The sequence below is a fragment of the Silene latifolia genome, chromosome 7, assembly GCF_048544455.1.
Source record: "Silene latifolia isolate original U9 population chromosome 7, ASM4854445v1, whole genome shotgun sequence".
In the NCBI taxonomy this organism is placed as follows: domain Eukaryota; kingdom Viridiplantae; phylum Streptophyta; class Magnoliopsida; order Caryophyllales; family Caryophyllaceae; genus Silene; species Silene latifolia.
Window position 1 is genome coordinate 61,069,760 of NC_133532.1, and position 21,037 is coordinate 61,090,796.

Consider the following 21,037-nt stretch of genomic DNA (forward strand, 5'->3'; position numbering starts at 1 on the left):
AACGATTAAGGGTTTATTATCAAATAAAAAGTGTCCTTGTTTCAACATAGCATCCATTGCAGCCTTGGACTTAAATCTAACTATAAAAACACCATTAGGAAGGAAAGACAGTTTGTCTACCTGATGATTAACTCATAGACGGCGAATGAAGCCCTTCACAATCTCCCATGGAGGATTTGCACCCAATATGAAGCAGTATACTGAGTTGCGCCAATAATTCAATTCAGCTTGCACCTCTTCTTCAATAAATTACAACAATTCAGGCCCCTCCTCTATTACTTCTAGAACCGCAGGTATCTCAACAGGAATATCAGCACTGCTCAAATCCTCCTCTAACACATCCTCAACTAGAGGATCCAATTGTAGAGGCGGAATTCCAACAATTGATCCCATTGTTTTCTCCTTACGCGTTAAAACTGGAAATTTCTCTTGAGATGTAGAAGACAGAAGATCAAACTTATTACTATTTGTTTTTTTATTTTGTTTTGAAGGTAAAACGGAACGATTAACGGAATTATGTGCAGCTACCATTGTTTTTCTGCAATTATAAACCCTAATTTTCTTCTTTTTTTGTTCTTTTTCTTTTTCTCTTTATATCTCTACATTCTCCATTTTCAATTTTTTGAACAATTATATCATATTTTTTCATCCTAAGTGTTTCTGGATTCAAAGAAGGTGTTATTCCTTTTAAATATCTTGGAATCTCTATTCAAACTACAAGGCTTAGGAGGAAGGATTGTGATGTTTTGATAGACAAGGTTTGTAAGAGAATACATGGTATACGTACAAAAAAGCTATCATATGCAGGGAGGTTGGTACTCATCGAGGCTCTTCTGACTACATTACATTCTTTTTGGGCATTTATCTTTATTATTCCAAAAGGAGTTATCAAAAAGATTGAAGCTTTATGCAGGAATGTTTTGTGATAAGGCAGTATGGACTATAGGAGGGGCCTCCTGGTGGCTTGGTATACTGTTAGTAGACCTAAAGAGGAAGGGGGATTGGGTTTAAGAGACCAAGTTATTTGGAACCAAGCTATGGTTGTCAAATTAGTTAACTGGATTGCAGAGAAAAAATGCAGCGTGTGGGTCAAATGGGTTCATCAAATCTACATAAAGGGAAAAACATGGATGGACTATTCTCCTAACAATGAATCAAGCTGGACTTGGAGGAAAATATGCAAAACAAGAGAGGATCTAACAGATGGGTACACCAATGAAAGATGGAGCATTGACAATGAAGGGTACATAGCAAAAGGATGCTACTCGTGGATGAGAGGACAGCTTCCTAAAGTCAGGTTGGCGAAAATGGTGTGGAATAGTTGGTCATTACCCAAACACAGCATTTTCACTTGGTTAATTCTTAATGAATCTCTAAAAACTAAAAGCAAACTAAAAAGAATAGGGGTTTGTGACGAGGCACTGTGTTGTCTCTATGCTCAAGAAAAGGAAATGCGAGAACACTTATTTTCGAGATGTACTCATAGTAGGAGGATCATTGATGAAACAAACAAGACTAGATTAAGCATGCCTTGGGACAAGAGCCTGGATTGGGGAATGGGAAAAAGAGGAACAAAGCTCCAACGGAGGATCCAAGTAATCGTGACTATGGTGGGACTCTACCATATCTGGCACCAGAGGAATAGAGCTTGAATTGAAGAATGGTGGAGAGGCCTGAGAGTGTTGCGAAGAGGATCTTGAATGACGCTAAACTCATAACTAAAGAGCGGCTCAAGCTCCATATTGCAGCTAAGGACCAACAACGGCTTGATAGAACATTCAATGAGTAGTGGCGCTAATCTCGGCACGATTGAGATAATCTGGGTACAATTGAATATAGAAATGATGATGTTTCGATGGGGATTAATTTGAAGAAGATGAGGAAGGGAGTTGAAAGTTGAGATTGAATGTGTTTGCTACATCCAGATAGGGATATCTGGTTTTTGTTGTGAGGTATCAGTCTTAGGGCTTTTGGATTTTCAGGAAAATCGGATCTGATTTTAAATGGATTATTTTCGACTTTTTAATATTATACACATTTAACCAAATATATATATATATATATATATATATATATATATATATATATATATATATATATATATATATATATATATATATATATATATATATAAAAATAATGTTTTATCCTCGAAATTCTAATAGTTTGATTAAAATAATCAATCAATTATAGAAATGAAAAAGTATCAACGTCTCTCTTTTCTATTTTTTTCAGCTTATATAGTACTAATAACATGTTTTAACGTTTAGCATAAAAAATAAAAATAAAAAAGTAATATTGAGCTTTAATTTTCTTTTTTATTTGTATATCCTATTTAACATACTATGTACCAAAAAAAACTATTGAAAAGTGAAAACTCCTTACTACTCTCTACCTTCTCTCCTCTCCTTTTCCTCTGTAAAACCCATAGCCTCCATCAATCAAATTTGGGGCTTCCATCGACCATTAATCGATGGTAAGCCCCATAGAAGCGTTATTTATCAATTATTAGTATTCAAAACTATTTATTAATTAATAAAAGTCTCCCTTTTGGTGAGATCCGTTTGTCCGTCTCCAATTTCAGAGTTTTTCTGTCCCTTATATCTTTCTAGGGTTTAGCTTTATTGGAAATTTAGATAAGAGCGGTTTGTTAATGATTCGTCACACAACTCTACAATGGATACTCGTTATTCGCCGACGATTTATGGTGCCGATAAAAGGTAAACTTTCTCCATCAATGAGTAAAATGAAGGATCCCCTTAAAAGCTACATGAAGAGAGTGATACAAAGACGAGCCAAATTGCCATATCATGTTTTGAGATCCTTAGTTTTACAAGAGGAATTTGTCCTTTGGTTTCTATTAAATTTGTTTTCGATTATACCTATCTTTTGTTGTAAGTACCGTTTGGAGATTTATTAATGAATTGATCTTTCATTCAAAAAAAATCATGCAAATACATGGAATCTAAACTAGTAAAAGAACACAAACCTAACATGTCATCCACAAAGCCACATTATATACCAACAAACACGTGAAAACCGATTCGGGCATAAGGTCAACATCTCACACGATCGCGTATAGCCTTAATCGATCAAAAACGATGTAAGGGTTGATGTATAAGTATGTCCCATACCACGCTTATACAATCATTCTAATAATATATATATATATAATTCGGAAATAAAAGGATTTCATTATAATTACATAAATCTATACAAATTCATTATACTATATAGTTTATTAGATGTACAAAGTTCATAATTGTTTAACATACACAAATATAATATAAGTAGGTTATATTTTGGAAACTATATAAAGGTAAATAAATCAAGATTTCCAAAAGATATAATATTTCATAATTCTTTGAATTTATACTTTAATTGGGCTATAATCAAGAGTGCTTTTAATTAATATTCTAGTTTAATATTTATTTAAATATATAAGTTTAATACAAATAGATAACCAACTGATATAAAAATAAATTTGATAAAATTAAGTAGCAAAGTAAAGCATATATGTAATATATTTACATATAAATATTCAAAACTGATAAAATCGTGTAAATGGCACAAAAAAAAAATTATTAATAATGGAAATAATTATAGCGACATTGGATGTAGTAATTTTAATAGTAATCCCCCTTGTGAATAACCAAAACTAACAATAATAGCCGTGGAATGGAGCAGTGAAAGTAATATTAATAGCAATGAGAGGAGGTCCGGTTCTGGGAGTGTTCAACATGTTCATTTGAACAGGGCCCCAAGATACTAAGGCCTTAAATTTTACTTGTGCGACCCAATAAATAGAGAGAAAAAAGGAATTGTAAGCTGGTAGAAATTTTAGGAGCCCAATGGTACAACTTTTCTTGTACTATCTAACACATTCGGAAGTGGTGCAAGTTGGGCTAAATTATCCAATCATTCTTCTTTCGTATTTTTTATAGGTCATAACTGATTGACTTTTGACAAACATATGTAATTTGACTATGAATTATTTTTAAATAAATATATGTTTAACACAAACAAAATCCTACAACCAGTTGTATACTAGATTTCATGCTTGTGCGTTGCACGGAAATTACTTATTGTTTTGCTTTACGTGACGTTATAAAAATGTATGTTCTTACTTGTTAGGAGTTACCTCCTATTTGCTGGAATTATTTGAAAATATTTTCAACAAATGATATGAATTGTTACTCCATATTTATGTAATTATTTGAAAAGTTATTACAAATATTGTTTTCTAATTAAATTATTATCTTTTGAATTTCCAATGTTAAGAGATCAAAGATATTATCCTTTGAATTTTTTATGTTAAAATATCAATTTTAAAATAAAAATAGAAAAATTTAATTCTATTTAAGTGTTTTTAAAAAGTTAAAGTCACACTTTTCATTTTTTAATGGTATTTGTGACATTTTTAATAGGCATCAATTTATGAGACCTTATTATGACTTGTGGGTATAAGCACAGTGAGTTGTTATGATAAATTTGAAATTCAAACACCATATACTTCATGTAAGTTAAGTGGATGATTTACTTTTTAATCGGTAAATCGTCTTTTAGCGTGATTCGACTAATTTGTATAGGGTTAATGTCATTTTCATAATATTGAATATTCTTATAGTTGTAGGGTGGATGAATTATTAGGGCATGTGAATATGTGATAGTTGCTAGCGAAATAAATCAATAGATTATTATCTTTGTAGGAGGAACTAAGGAAGAGTTTGTATATATATAAACATACAATGATTACAGTACAATGATCCATGAGTCCAATTAAGATTAATATTGCATTGGAGATATACCAATTGAAAAGTTGATCTTTTGTACTCCGTAATAGATTAGGAAGATGAGACAAATTCATCCACATAAAATAGTGAAGTTGATTAATGAATTAGAAGATGGGAAATCGTGCTAAAATAAAAAGTAAAAAGTAAGAGAATAAAAAAATTAAAGGAGTATTATTCTATGACATTTTTTCTTCTTATTTTTAATTGTTATTGTTATAGGGTGATATATGTAATATATTTTGATGAGTTTTAGTGTTACCGAGTTTCTTAATACCAAGCTGCAACTGTGACACCTCCATATACCAAGGAGTCTTAACAAGACCTTCCCTAGCATATAAGGGCATCACCATCTCGGTTGCCCGAGGACAGTAATAATCAAATGTCGATAAAAGAATAATTAAGTTACATTACAGTGATTAACAACTAAGATATACAAAAGGTACAACTCGGACTACTATTAACCACGTGCACTATACTTCTGCCATGACTCGTGAAAGACTCATCCCGCCAAGTATCCAGCTATCATCCAAGACATCACCTACTAAGACTGACTGCTCACCATAAGGGATCACGGCAGACACAACAAAAACAAACAAGAAGACAAACCACACAAGGTCAGCAACTGCATAAACACACCAATAATTGACATCACAATATAGATACAACCAAAACACACACAAGACACATCCCCTCCAATCAATCACCATCACCGACTATCCACTGGACCAGCCCTGCCAGTGGGGGACCGCAGCCGTACCCACTAAATCCCCGCTCATCATAACGAGTGATAACCCTGTCCCATTAATGTGCACATTCCCTCCCGTGGCGAGTTCCACAGAGGGCGAAACTAGGGCGTGAAGCCACTCCCGCAAGTGACTCCACTCAGCCGAGGACGCACTTCGAGAACCAGAGACAAACAACCACAATCCGATGTACCACAACAACGATAATCAGCACAATACAACACCAACCAATTACCACAACCAATCAGCCATGCCGACACAACAACAATCAAACCACATCAAAAGACACTCTAAACAACCAAAAGTACTGAGTAGGCGAACCTACCTTTAGCGCACCGCAGCGATTTCACTTTCGATCACAAGATGTTAAACAACCACGCACACACCTATACAAACAGTACAATCATCTATCACAACCACTACAACCCTAACTGAAAACAACGATGACGATGATGATGACGATGACATACCTACGCATAGCAATCCGGCGTCAAGACCGCTGCCCGACTCAAGTAACCCATCCCCATGGCACAAGCATCCTCAAGGCTCCAATGGAAGGGACTATGGTGAAGGGAAGAAGAAGAGGCGACATTTAGGTTTAGAGAAGAGGGGCGAAAATTATTTACGGTTATACGAAACACGATATATAACTCCTCGCTGTAAACATGCTACTCGATCGAGTAACTAACTTACTCGATCGAGTGGCCCCTACTCGATCGAGCTACCAAGCTACTCGATCGAGTACCACACACCCAAAGCTTACCACGTCACAAGACAAAGCTCGTAAGGTTTCCCAAAGGTCAAGACATGTCACTAAGGTCGGTCAACGTCGGTCAACGGGTCCCTAAAAGGACGGGTATTACAGTCTTCCCCCCTTAGAAAAGAACTTTGTCCCCGAAGTTCGACTCATCCTCTCCTGAACCGCACGACAAAGAAACAAAGGTCAACACCTCCGTTTACCCGACACAGGTCGACAAAACTGTTTAGAAATACTATCCCACTACATATGTCCATCAGACATCATCATCATTCACATTAGCACATAGTACCCAACACAACCCCCAGCTAATCACAAACTTTCCTATGAATCACTGAACTCATACCAACCATAAGGACGACCAACTCAACTATCACCTACACTACTGCATCATATTATTCTAACATGCACCAACACAACCACGAGAATATACTTTCATTCATCACCGACCAACAATTACCACTTACAAAACATACAACACAACGGTCTTATCGCAGATTCACAACAACGCATGTTCCTGATTTACACCACATATGTTTCATTATACTCGATTACTTTAACCGTAAACCACAATTCTTCTAAAGGCGACTCCACTGTTGCTAATAACATTAAATTCTTAAGCCATCATAACAACAACTACTGAAAATAAAGTATACAACATGTTATTTTATTCAACAATTATAAATTCTTACTCAATTGCACTATAACCACTATGAAGCTATCCAAACAATCATATAAAACTATTCAAACCATCATTCACGCACTTTAAAATATCACAAAAATACTGCAAAATTGTTATAATTACATCATTTTTCTTTTGCGACATTACTCTTCCCCTCTTAAAAGGAACTTCGTCCCCGAAGTTCACCGTCAAACAACCTCCTTGTCCCTCAAACCGATACATATTATATCATTTGGACATTACTCATAAACCACAAAACAACTTTGATTCATACTGACACAACCCACTCTTTGACATTACACAATTATAACTCATATAAACGGAAAACCACTGAAATTATGTAGCACACCGCAAGCTATATTATTACAAACCAGCAGCAACCCATCAATTACTTGTTATTCTGTCACATCAAATATGCTACAACATTATACCCATAGTATTCCACTTATCCAATCCGACTTGATATAGACTACAAAGTTGCACAAATACGACCGAGAGTTGTGCAAATTGACCAAAATGCATATTCGACTGATGACAGCAACAATACTTTCTTGTCATTACATACACATGACCCACACAATACATACATACATATATATATATATATATATATATATATATATATATATATATATATATATATATATATATATATATATATATATATATATATATATATATATATATACATATATATATATATATATATACATATATATATATATATATATACATATACATATATATATATATACATATACATATATATATATATATATATATATATATATATATATGAAATTATGTCAACTTGAACAACACCACCGTACTTTATCCTACCCGTAGCAATTTGCTTTATGGTTCCGACTAGTAGACATAGCATATATATATATATATATATATATATATATATATATATATATATATATATATATATAATACGACTACACACAATTATATAATCAACAGTAAAGTTAAACAATATCACTAAACACTCACAATAAGGATCAACATATTAGTATCCAAAAATGTGATGATTCAACCAAGTCTCAATCCGAAAAGTTCCTGTAACAGTGACACTCGATCGAGTTGGTCAGGCACTCGATCGAGCTCATCGGCTACTCGATCGAGTAGGCTGAAATCAGAATACTTCTCCACTGCCATACCTGTAGTTACTCGATCGAGTGAGGGGCACTCGATCGAGTAGCCAACAGGTCATAAATCCCCCAAAAGTTAAATATAAGGCACACAATCATATAAACACGAGTTGGGATGCTAGCCCGGCCCTAAAATCCTGCATAAAAGTCTAAAGGTACTCAAAATACGGCCTTATGGCCAACGCACAAACCAAGGATCCAATAAAAAATCTACGGAAAACAAAATAATATCCACTACAAACCATGAAACAAAATAAGAAAGAAAATGACTATCATCACTCCTCGTGCTGCTCGTCCATGACCTCATCATCACCAACGCCACCAGATGTGCCCGCTCCTGCTGCATCATGACCCGTATCACCACCAACACCAGCATCTGCTCCCATGCGTCAAGGGGCCAAACAACCATAGGGATACGAGTGAAGCTCTCCCCAAGTAGACATATCCACACCATAAGAGTGGAAGACTCCACTGTCGTCCCCGACACCTCTCCACCACACCGGATGAGCTCCCGTGGTCCCAATACCCTGTACATAAGCCATCTCGTGAAGGTTTCGAAGTGTCAAGGTAGAAGACACTCTCTCCGTGAGCTCGCTCACTCTCATATCAGGGCTATAAAAAGAAGGGTAACCAGGAAAATGGTACTGTGGCGGAACTGGCTGCTCCGGCTGCGCTGGCTGAGTCTCAGCCACTCTCTCCCTTACTCGACATGGCCCCCTCCCCACTCTAGGCTGGTCATCCTCAGGTTTCACATTCTCCCCTTTCTTCGGCTCGGGCATCACCTGTAGGATATCTGGATCAATGAGGTACGACTGTCCCGCAGGACGCTCCTCCTCCTCCTCGTCCGAATCGGCAAACACCACTGCCGCTGGTAAAGGCTCTGTAGCGGGAAGGTGCTCAGGAGCTGGTATCTGCATCCAACTCATACCCCACACTCTCCATGCCAAACTACCATCCCCCAAGGTTCTCAACCATTTCTGGTCGAGGAAATAGTCTCGGTCCAAGGTGGGCACCGCGGTGGTCAAAGGGGTATAGGCCGAGGAGGCCTCAAAGGTAGTCAGCCTCTATGCCAACCGAGTGGCAATGGCACCACAACTCAGAAAACAGGTGTCGGAAGAAACTATCAGGGCTAGACTGGCACATACTATAGCAGGGGCACTAAGGTCACTCTCTGAGACCGGGTGAGGTTAAGGTACGCCATCATCAACATCAACTCGTGTGAGTTTAACTTACTCACATCCTTTCTCTCATAAAGCAGACAAGTCAAGGTACGAAGGAAATGAAAGATCATAGATCCATATTAGACTCTCTAATAAAAATTAAATTATCTCATAATTTATCATTAAGGTGATCTATGTAACATGCATGCAAATATAAAAGCATGAAAATGAAAGTTTAAGGAAAAACAATTTCCTTACATTGATTTTATGGTAAAATGGGCACAAACTAGTTCACCTTACTAGTTTGTTCTTGAGCTTATACCAAATGGATGATCCTCCTTACTAATCTTCAAAGAGAAGATCTCCTTCAAGATGCACCCAAGAACTTACCCAAAAATAATAACAAGTATTTAATTAGAAACTTGTTAAAATTATACCCTTGATATTATTTGTAATATTACTAACATTTCTTAGTAATAAAAAGTATTACTAACTTCTTAGTAATAATGAATAATAATTTTAGAGAGATGATTGATTAATGTTCACATGCAAAACATACAAAATGATGTAGTGTAGAAATGAACAAAGGATGGAGTAAATAGGAAGGAAAAGTGGTGGGTGGGTGGAGTGTTGTAGTGGACAAATTGTCTTATATTTTTCATCTTACATCACATGCAAAATCTTTTATAAGATAACTTATGGTAGTATATAAAGTAAGGTGAAATGATTATGTTCCTAATCATCCACTACTCTAATTTACACGGTCAACTTGCCCATTTACGGGTCCATGTTGGTTCGTATATTTGTCGCACAAATACGTGTAATTTTATTTTAAACATCGTTTCATGTTTAAATACTTCCATAATTAATTCGTCCAAATCACTCCGTAAATATACGTGTACCACTACACGTATTATTTACGTACTAATATTAATCACATTAATCAATTAGTGCGATTTTAGTGAATTAACAATTAATTAACTAAAACCCGTCTCCCAAAATTTATTATTCAATTATCACATAATTAAATAATAACCGCCGTTCCTCGAGTTCGCAACTCGAATTCTCTCTTAAAATAATTGATTAACCTTTTAGATTACAAATCAAGAGACTAAATAAATTGTATCTCATACAAATAATTAGTTGTCTATTGGGGTTCATTCCTATAGGTGTGACCGAAAGGGGTCAGTTGATCACCGCCGTCTCACGACAATAACGTCAAACTCTAGTCAGCCAATCGTTATCGATTTACGTTAATCAACTGATCAGGATCAAATAATTAAATATCTGATGATATTCCATTAATGAGATTTATTATGTAAACGCACTATTGTGGAGGACACTAACTCCAACAATCTCCCACTTGTCCGACACAAGGTGTGCGCTACCAATTCTCTTGTCTGTTTTAATCTCCCACTCAATGCAAGGTGTCTTTCAGGTCGCACTTGCACACGAACATATCGCGAGTGGTTTTCTCGATCGGGAATGTGACTACCTGACCGGAAAAATCTCTCACAGATTACTTACGAGCGTGGCCACGCATTTGTAGTCATTAACTCCTCGAGTGGCCTTGAGATATAGTTACCCAACGTGAGTGGACAATTCATGTATGCCCTATTTATCCTATTGCACAATACAACTCACCATGACCTAGTAAATGCTCTTTTGGCCTCCTTTCACGGCACGACCTAGGACAAAAACCAAAGTCACTCGGAAACTGCACTTGCTCAGATAATAGTCTCCAGTCAAAAGAATCGACTCATTAGAACATCTTAGAGATCCCCGCCACGACCAGGCATCTATAATAGAACTTAGGGACTCTCTAAATGGTCACTGTCCGGCAAAGTGTCACACACTCTGCCTATGTAATCAACTAGTCATCACGTATGACCTTATGGTGTTGAACAACCATCAATCGACTTACAATCTAGTCACTCCGAGACGTCACCTCATTAAGTGACTAGGGACAAAATACAATGTTCATCTTATTCACTTGAATAGTGTTCAACATTGTCTCCACAACTTATTCAGATAAACAAGGTATTCATGTTTTCAAATCAAATCGAATAATTGAGTTCTTAAGAGACTCAAACAATGAATGCGATCATCACTTATATAAATATCAATACTCTATCCAATATTTACATAACGATCTTCAGCAATTAAGGTATACTGCTCAATCACATTGAGATGACATAACCATCATGTCTACCTCATGCCAACGGCTTTGGTTAGAGGATTAGCAATAGTTACATCACTCTAATTTCCATTGCTATTTCCCTTTGTTCTATGTAATCTTTTCATCACATATAACCTTCCTAAGTACATGTCTAAACAAGTTTTTAGACTCTGGTTCTAAAGCCAGTCAAAAACTCCCACTGTTTTCAACTATCTCTCTTACAACATCGGATGTTGTAATGTACTTAGCTTTCGTTCATGATTTGTATGTATAACACTTATACATACACATCCTTCATATGACATCTTTTATGTATGACTCCTCATACATGTTTGCTTTATACATGTATAACTTCTTATACACATATGTATAACTTCTTATACACATATGTATAACTTCTTATACATATTATTCTTTATGCACATAGCACTCTTACATGCTAACCATTCCTTAACGAGGCCCATAACATCTTATAAGCATAGGAATGTTTCCGTGTAATCCTCTTACACAAAATTCATATATTCCTCCAGTCAAGAGTAAATCCTCAGTGCTTCTCAAGTAATCAAGGATGCTCTTGATAATCTTCTAGTGACACTCACTAGAAAATTATTGGTAATGACTTCTCATATTCTCAACATTATAAGTCCCGACGAGAGAAACTTTTAGCATATTTAATAGATCCTGCAGCTCTTGACTATAATGCTATAATGCTAATATCCATGGAGATCTATCTCATTAGATCCGGATATTTATGATGCGCCATCCTACTCTCAAATATTCACCTGAGAATATTTCAAGTCACTAATATGTCAAACACATATTTTAGACTAAGAAATATCACCTCAGCTACATTTCTAGTCAATAATATGTCAAGTACATATTTGAGACTAAGAAACTCACTTTAGCTCCCACTAAACTCCATGTATCATCATGTTATCTCGACACTCGAGTAATACCATTTTGATAGACTACATGATTGAACCCAAAGTTCCAACTCTTTGACGTATATAGATCACAAAAGGGATCTTCCAAGCATGCTAGGCTTCTTAGCATTGACAACATCAACAAAACTTCTCCCTTCATAAGATACATTCAAGGAGAAAGTTTCGTTATCCTTTTGCCTAAACTCATCCTCGTGAGAGGCTATATTGCTAAGACCATACGAATTGATAAAGGCATTTGGGTTGTCACAAACTCCCTATAACAAGCCCAAAATTTTAAACATCTTATGTAACATTTACGACAAGATCAAGGTAACCAACCAAAGTATTCACCTTAAATCAAGTCTTGAAAACATCTCGTGTTTCCTTCCTTATCGCATCGTGTGCAAGGATATCAATTCGAATTGCATGGTGACACACCATCACATAGAGTTCATACTATAGAAAAGCCTTCGATGAGGGTTTAAGATTCGTCACTTTTGAAAAAGTAACGCAATATTATCGCAAAATTATCTCCTTATAACCACTGAGCCACAATAAAGAACGTCTTCTTGCATTGTACTCACCACTGAGCCTCAATAAAGAACGTCTTCTTGCATTGTACTCAGTTTGTGGGTCTTGGACTTCCGTAAGTTCAAAATTTCTCCCACTCTGTCTTCCAGAAAATGAAAATCTTTCTGGAAAGACAGTATTATGAGCCACAAACTCTTTGTTCTCGTTTTGGAGGAGTAAAAACCAAGTGGTTCAATTTTGGATAATCCTCACAAATACACAAATTGGTTCTGAACATAAACATTTATGATCCCAAATGTATAAAAAGACAAGTTAGGGATTCTCCCTATCCATATCTCATATGGAGTCATTTAGGCTATTATAGTCAGGTTTTAAACTTTTAGTGAGAAAATAGCTTACAAAAATTGCGAAAAACCTCAAACTATATCTCATAAAGTTCGGTTTATATACTTGACTACACCATACTCTATGGTGTCCCAAGGAGAAGGTATTATGTGAACTGGTTCACAATCTTCTTAGTGATTATCAAGGTCATTATTTGATATTACCCATTTGATCTTCAAAGTCATTACTTTGAAACTTCCGATCAACATCTTGATCTCGACGTGATTTTGGTTTACTACTTCATTTTGAAAATATTCCACGTTTCAAAAATCACTTTTATGTCTTATTAAATAGATACAAGGTTTTCATATCTACTTAACAATACGGTAAAAGTAACCAAGTATGTATATTACCAACTATCGGCTTTACACATCCGTATGTATATGGTCAATCACCTCACTAATGTGTTTCTTTTCTACAAAAGAAAACATAATACATGCACACATACCATAAGACTCACAATCAAATGGTTGTTCAATGTGCTTTTCGTTTACTTGTTTGAAACGAATTTATTTGAGGTTTGATCAATTGGGTTCACCAGATTAGAGACTTTAAAATCTACTAGATAGTATAATATTTAGTTTTCGTGAAGAATGTAAAATTCCTCTAACTTGAGTGGTCTAAACCAACCACCAAATTATCATAGGAGTAGGTACAACCTTTTGTTTTAAATCGCATAAGTGATGCCTTCTATGTATAAACATAGATGATTACATTCTTTTAAAACCAAATTTAGGTACATTTGTCCCCATCAAAATCATTGCTACTCTAGCACCATTTCGATACAAAAATATCATATGCTAGACGTCTTATGTTTTATCAATTCATGTAAACTTCTTTACAAAGAAATGATCCATACTTGATATCTCATACCAAGATAGTGGAACTAGCCTATCCTTTGAGTAGACGTCTCTTTCAACATTGTCTTATCGCATACATCTAGGGTTACTTCTTGTTAACTCCCACTCACTTTCACATTCCTTTTTGCTTCAACAAGCAAAGATGAATCTTATGAAGACCTCTCTTCATGTCATTCGTGATATTTTATACACTTAATAAGAGTGAATTACTATAAAGTGAGTGCAACATGTGGCAAATCTCAACTTCTTGCGAAATTGGACTACCTAACCGTTCAATTGTTATCATATACCTAAACTCTTTAGCGCATAAACAATCAATTTGGCCTTTCTCGAATTGAGCCATTTGACGGTATCATATTGGAGTGTTCTTTGTGTTTTTGAAAACTCTTTTCGCAAACTTTTGAATTTCTCTTGAGTCATTAAAACTAATATGTCATCTTCATGACGGAGGTGTCACTTCTGAAATCAAGAATCTCTTGATAAAATGTGACCCCCTTTTAAACTCGTAATAAGAGTTTGAAACATGAAAACCCCTTTTTAAATATGTATGGATGTTATTTTGTATAATAATCGCTATAATTGTTGTAAGCTTATGTAGGTGAATTAGTAAATCATGTTACCAATCATTGCTACCAAATTCCTTCAAAGAAACCGCTTCCTATGAAAAAACGAAACGAGAATAATAATAAATAGAGGATGAAAGGAGGATGAAGTGCGCGATGTCATAGTAAATACATTAAAGAACAAAAATAGGAAAAATTAACATTCAATGTTTTAAAAAATACTTGTGAAAACATGTTCAACAAGTTTTAACATTTATATAATGATCTCCCACTAAATTATACTTCCTCCCATCCAGACCAAAGGTTACAGTTGCTTTTTGGCACTATTCATAGTCGTATGGAATCTTTGATATTATTCTTAATCTATGAGACAAAATATAGTCATGTGAAATCTTGTTTGATTTATCGTCATGAATGCTATAACAATATCAAATTTTTATAATTTTTAATAATGTGTAACTAAAGATATGCACATTACAAAACGTGTCTCGGCAAGTGTGATAAAGCAACTGTAACCTTTGGTTTGGATGGGAGGAAGTATAAATGATTCCAAGACCCAAATATTAAACAAAAATGAGCATCGCTTGGGCGAAACATCCCATAATTGTGTAAATTCGGTAAGTCACGTTGACTAATTCTACCTCTAGAACTCTTGGTCGACGAATTTCCTTAAATCCATCTACTAGCCCCGGAACACAAAACCGTCTTATATCCCGTTGAGTCCAACCAATTTTGGCGTGTGATAACCGCTTACCACCCTACTTACTCAAGGTAAAAAGAGAACACCCCGCTTGGGCGAGCGTGGCTCTAATGAACAAGAGATTCATAGGTGTTACTAATTGGTAAAGCTAATCTCAATTTTAGTTATGTGAGAGATCTTGTCAATTTAGTCATAAATTCCCTATAAGTGAACTAAGTCGGTGAATGTAAATGACGTGAATTGACAATCGCGAAGATAAAATGCATGTGAATGGCGATTTTGGCATGCGCGAAAATAAAACAAGCAAACAAGTAAGCATATGAATAAATCCTAGTATGGCCACCTAGTTAATAAAAACTAGTCTATTACATTTCGGAAACCAACTCCTTGGTCCCTTGCCTCTTCATTCGAAAAGTGGCTCTTCCTTGTGGGATTTGGGACACCTTCCAAAAATAGACTCCGTCCCGATGTAATCCATCTTTTGGAAACGCCGGAAAAAATAACTATTACAATTGAATTACATAGCTATTCCTATTATACATTAATTAATAAAATAAATAAAACTATTAATTAATTACAAACCGACGATACGAGATCGTATTTAATTACAAACAAATCGATATTTCCATTCGTTTCGGGTAATAACGATTAAAATTAAACTAGGCCATACTAGGTACAACAAGATAAATACTTTAAATAAATGACAATCATTCATTCAACTTAAATAAATATGCTTAAAATGCTGTAAAATCACGCCAAAATCGCCTTATCTAACAATCGTTGGTATCCATCTCGGTTTTTGTGGATTTAATCGATTTTTAACATGTAAAAATCAATAATCAACTCTTATATCTCATTTAAGTCCAAACTAATTGTCCAAACTGTTTTGAACCTCAAAATTAGTCCTCACTAATTTTAGATGAATAATTAGTTTGATTTGGTGATATTTTGCTAATTTAATCGGTAAAATCATAAAAATTAAGTAAAAATCCAAAATAATTGAAAAATTACCCAAAAAATTGAAACAAAAATTTTAGTATTCTGGAACACTCCCAAGAACACCAAAAGTCATAAAAATTTCCCAAAAATTCCGGATAAAGTTTATGAAGAAAAAGATCGATATTTATCGGTTTTTAACCACTAAAACCAATAAACATCAAAACAAAGTGAAAAAACATATTAAAATTCACTTTTAACATTTAAATAATGTTTTTAAATGTACATAAATTTATCAAGGGCAGAATCAAATGTTTCGAAATTATGATTATTTTATTTCACTTTTATCGACTTTTATCTCATAAAATCAATAAACATGCAAAAAATTCGAACCCACCTTCAACCTTTTGCATACAATCAGTAGAAAATATGCATGAAATACCATAAAAATTCCATGCACCGAATCAAATTTTAACTATTTTTAGTCAATTTTTTAACTAAAATACGGCATTTTGACCCGGTTTTCTACCAAAAAAACATTAAAAATAGCAAAATAACTTCAAAAATCACCAAACTTAACCACAAACCTTTTAAGATCAGTAGCTATGCATGCCCCAAAAATTTCGTGCTAAAACCTCCTCTAACACAATTTTTGAGTTTTTATAAATTATCTCATAATTCATTGATATGCTTAAAATCAACATGCAAATTACAAGCCTAAGCTCTGATACCACATGAATGATCATAGATCTATATTAGACTCTCTAATAAAAAATAAATTATCTCATAATTTATCATTTAGGTGATCTATGTAACATGCATGCAAATATAAAAGCATGAAAATGAAAGTTTAAGGAAAAATAATTTCCTTACATTGATTTTATGGTAAAATGGGCACAAACTAGTTCACCTTACTAGTTTGTTCTTGAGCTTATACCAAATGGATGATCCTCCTTACTAATCTTCAAAGAGAAGATCTCCTTCAAGATGCACCCAAGAACTTACCCAAAAATAATAACAAGTATTTAACTAGAAACTTGTTAAAATTATACCCTTGATATTATTTGTAATATTAGTAACATTTCTTAGTAATAAAAAGTATTACTAACTTCTTAGTAATAATGAATAATAATTTAAGAGAGATGATTGATTAATGTTCACATGCAAAACATACAAAATGATGTAGTGTAGAAATGAACAAAGGATGGAGTAAATAGAAAGGGAAAGTGGCGGTTGGGTGGAGTGTTGTAGTGGACAAATTGTCTTATATTTTTCATCTTACATCACATGCAAAATCTTTTATAAGATAACTTATGGTAGTATATAAAGTAAGGTGAAATGATTATGTTCCTAATCATCCACTACTCTAATTTACACGGTCCACTTGCCCATTTACGGGTCCATGTTGGTTCTTATATTTGTCGCACAAATACGTGTAATTTTATTTTAAACATCGTTTCATGTTTAAATACTTCCATAATTAATTTGTCCAAATCATTCCGTAAATATACGTGTACCACTACACATATTATTTACGTACTAATATTAATCACATTAATCAATTAGTACGATTTTAGTGAATTAACAATTAATTAACTAAAACCCGTCTCCCAAAATTTATTATTCAATTATCACATAATTAAATAATAACTGTTGTTCCTCGAGTTCGCAACTCGAATTCTCTCTTAAAATAATTGACTAACCTTTTAGTCTACAAATCAAGAGACTAAATAAATTGTATCTCATACAATTAATTAGTTGTCTATTGGGGTTCGTTCCTATAGGTGTGACCGAAAGGGGTCAGTTGATCACCGCCGTCTCACGACAATAACGTCAAACTCTAGTCAGCCAACCGTTATCGATTTACGTTAATCAACTGACGAGGATCAAATAATTAAATATCTGATGATATTCCATTAATGAGATTTATTATGTAAACGCACTATTGAGGAAGACACTAACTCCAACACGAAAATCTTCAAAGTGACATGTTGAACATCGTTGATCAACATGTTACTCGAAGTAGGAGTCGATTTACCAGTGAGACAAGGCATAAGGCTACTAACCCCACACTCAGACGGTATGTCCTTGAGAGCTCTCTTGGCGGGTTTAGCAAGGCCAAGGTGAGTAGCAAACATATCCATGGTCAGAAGAAAACTTGTGTTCATAAGGCGGAACTCCACGGTTTGCCCCACCGCATCGTACTTAAAGGAACTCATAAACTCGAGGGTCAAGAAAGCATAAGAGTGCTTACGGAGGTGATACAGCCCAATCATCCCCAAAGTCTCGAAGATATGCCGAACATCGGTCTCAATCCCCAAGTCAGTCAAAAGAGTTGTGTCTATACAACGGGTAGGTCTCATCTTTCGTTTCTGTAAAGCAACAAAATTACCGCTTTCGATAAAGTCCACAAAGACTACAGACGGGTACGCCGGTACTGCTGGGACCGTAGGTCCACTCCCCTCTCCTACCTCGGGCTCAGAAGCCCTCCCCCTCTTGCTCTGACAGGTTCCCACGGTTGGTCTCGGCATCTGTTTCAACATATGACTTAAATATACAAACCACATATATTTGAAAACATGTAAAACAATCATGTATGATCATAGAAAAGAGCTACTAAGTACACACTTTCACCAACATTCCAGAAATTATAAGCATGGACTCTCAAATCTACTAGCATACGGTCTCACAGTTGTAAAGATTTTGACATCTATGGCACCAATTATCATCATCACTATCACTTCTGAAAATTATACCTTCAAAATAACTTCATAAACAAACAAATTTCACAACAATATAAAACGAATTTCAGTTTGGGCACCTTTAAGACGGAGTTTTAAGGCAAATTTTTGAATGAAAATCATCAAAATCAACTCTAAACATGATATGTATAACATATATTACCCAATTTTCTCCCTTTTACATACAAAAGACAACCAAAATCCAATTTAAAATCTCAAACCCTAGAAATTTTGAGTCACATAAACCCTTAATTTGATTCGATATTTGCATAACCAATGTCAATAATCAACAAATTGAAGCAATTAGATCATATTACAACAATTATAAACATGTTTTGGCCCATATAAGTCGATTTTGCAGCAATTTTCAACATCCTACATGCTTCTAATTAATCAAAAACATCAAAATAGGATAAACATCATACCTTGATTGATTGGCAAGCAAAGAGAACGGATTAAGTAAATAAAACACCAAGATTGAAGCACAAAATCACCAAGAGTAAAAATATTTTGATAGGGAGAGATAGAATTAGGGTTTTGATGAGTGAAAGAATAAGAAAGAAAGAATTAGGGAAAAGGATATAAGACCCCGTGTTTCACCGGCACTGTAGCAGCTTACTCGATCGAGTGGCCTCCACTTGATCGAGTTGGAGCTACTCGATCGAGTTTTCGCAGGTAATTCCAACTTTCTCGACATAGTAGCTTCCTAACTAGATCGAATGAGGTCTACTCTGTCTAGTAGGCACTCGTACTCAGTCAATTAAGACTAGGTACATGATCATAAATTATGAGCTTAACTAAAGATTCCTACAAAACAGCAACGCGTGTCGATTCCAAAATAAATTCGGAAATCGTCACAGATTATTATACTCATTCACAACAAATTACTATCACACAAATGCAACGTATCAATCTAACAAACCTATCACTTTGTGCAACACATTTAACTTCATTCCATGACAACATTACGCAACCAACTGGCACACTATTAATTTTCTCATATATACATTCATCACGTTTCTTTCGCTTATGATCATACAATCGTGACTACAACAAAATAACTTCTAACCACGTCACTCTAAACATACGTCTAATATTTAACCATTCTTTATCATCCAAGCTTACTAATAGTTTAACCATGTCACAACAATTATCAAGTAGTTTACTCAACTTAATTACACCACATTACGGAAGCATTCAACCATTCATCTATCACCTTCTTCAAGTATTACTTGGTCAGTTGCTACAACTCATTCAAAACTTACTAATTACCATCATTACCACATACCATACTCATAATTCCTTTCATATCAAACACTAATACCAACTATTTGGAACAAACCTTACCAACACCACATCATACACACTGTCACGTATTATAAACATATCACCACTTCCATTACTACTCAACTATAGTTATCATAGTTCTAATAACAATTATACACACTAGCATCCATAAAGACTCCATCACAAACATACCTAACATCACTATTATACACACTAGGCACATAATTTCCGACTCGATATCTCCATAACCGGTGACTAGCTTAAGCATAATGGGGCCGTGATTTTGAAATAAGGGCGCCTACTCACCCAAAATCTAGCATCTGCTGGGGCTCCCAATACACATGCAACAGGTTCATTTTATTAGACTCACTACGTTCATTAGACTCATTTGTTACAGGTTCCAAAATCGTCGCTCTGATACCACTTTGTGACTGTAATACTCCGTATTTATAAGTCTTGGGGTACTCTATCGAGTAGCCCTTACTCTGTCGAGTAAGGGTAAGTTGCGAAATAAAATAGTTTCTGACCTGTTGGGTACTCGATCGAGTAGCTGGGGTACTCGATCGAGTAAGGGGGTACTCGATCGAGTACCTTGGGTACTCGATCGAGTGTCCGGTTTTACGGGGAGTTTTCTCGGGTTT

General features: G+C 35.0%; 1 protein-coding gene across 1 annotated transcript; it reads left to right on the forward strand.

Moving 5' to 3' along the window:
- Window positions 1-935: 935 nt before the first annotated feature.
- On the forward strand, window positions 936-1,652 carry LOC141590149 (uncharacterized). The gene has a single exon (XM_074410758.1). It carries the CDS (start codon window positions 936-938, stop codon window positions 1,650-1,652), a length of 717 nt encoding a protein of 238 aa, XP_074266859.1.
- Window positions 1,653-21,037: the final 19,385 nt, after the last annotated feature.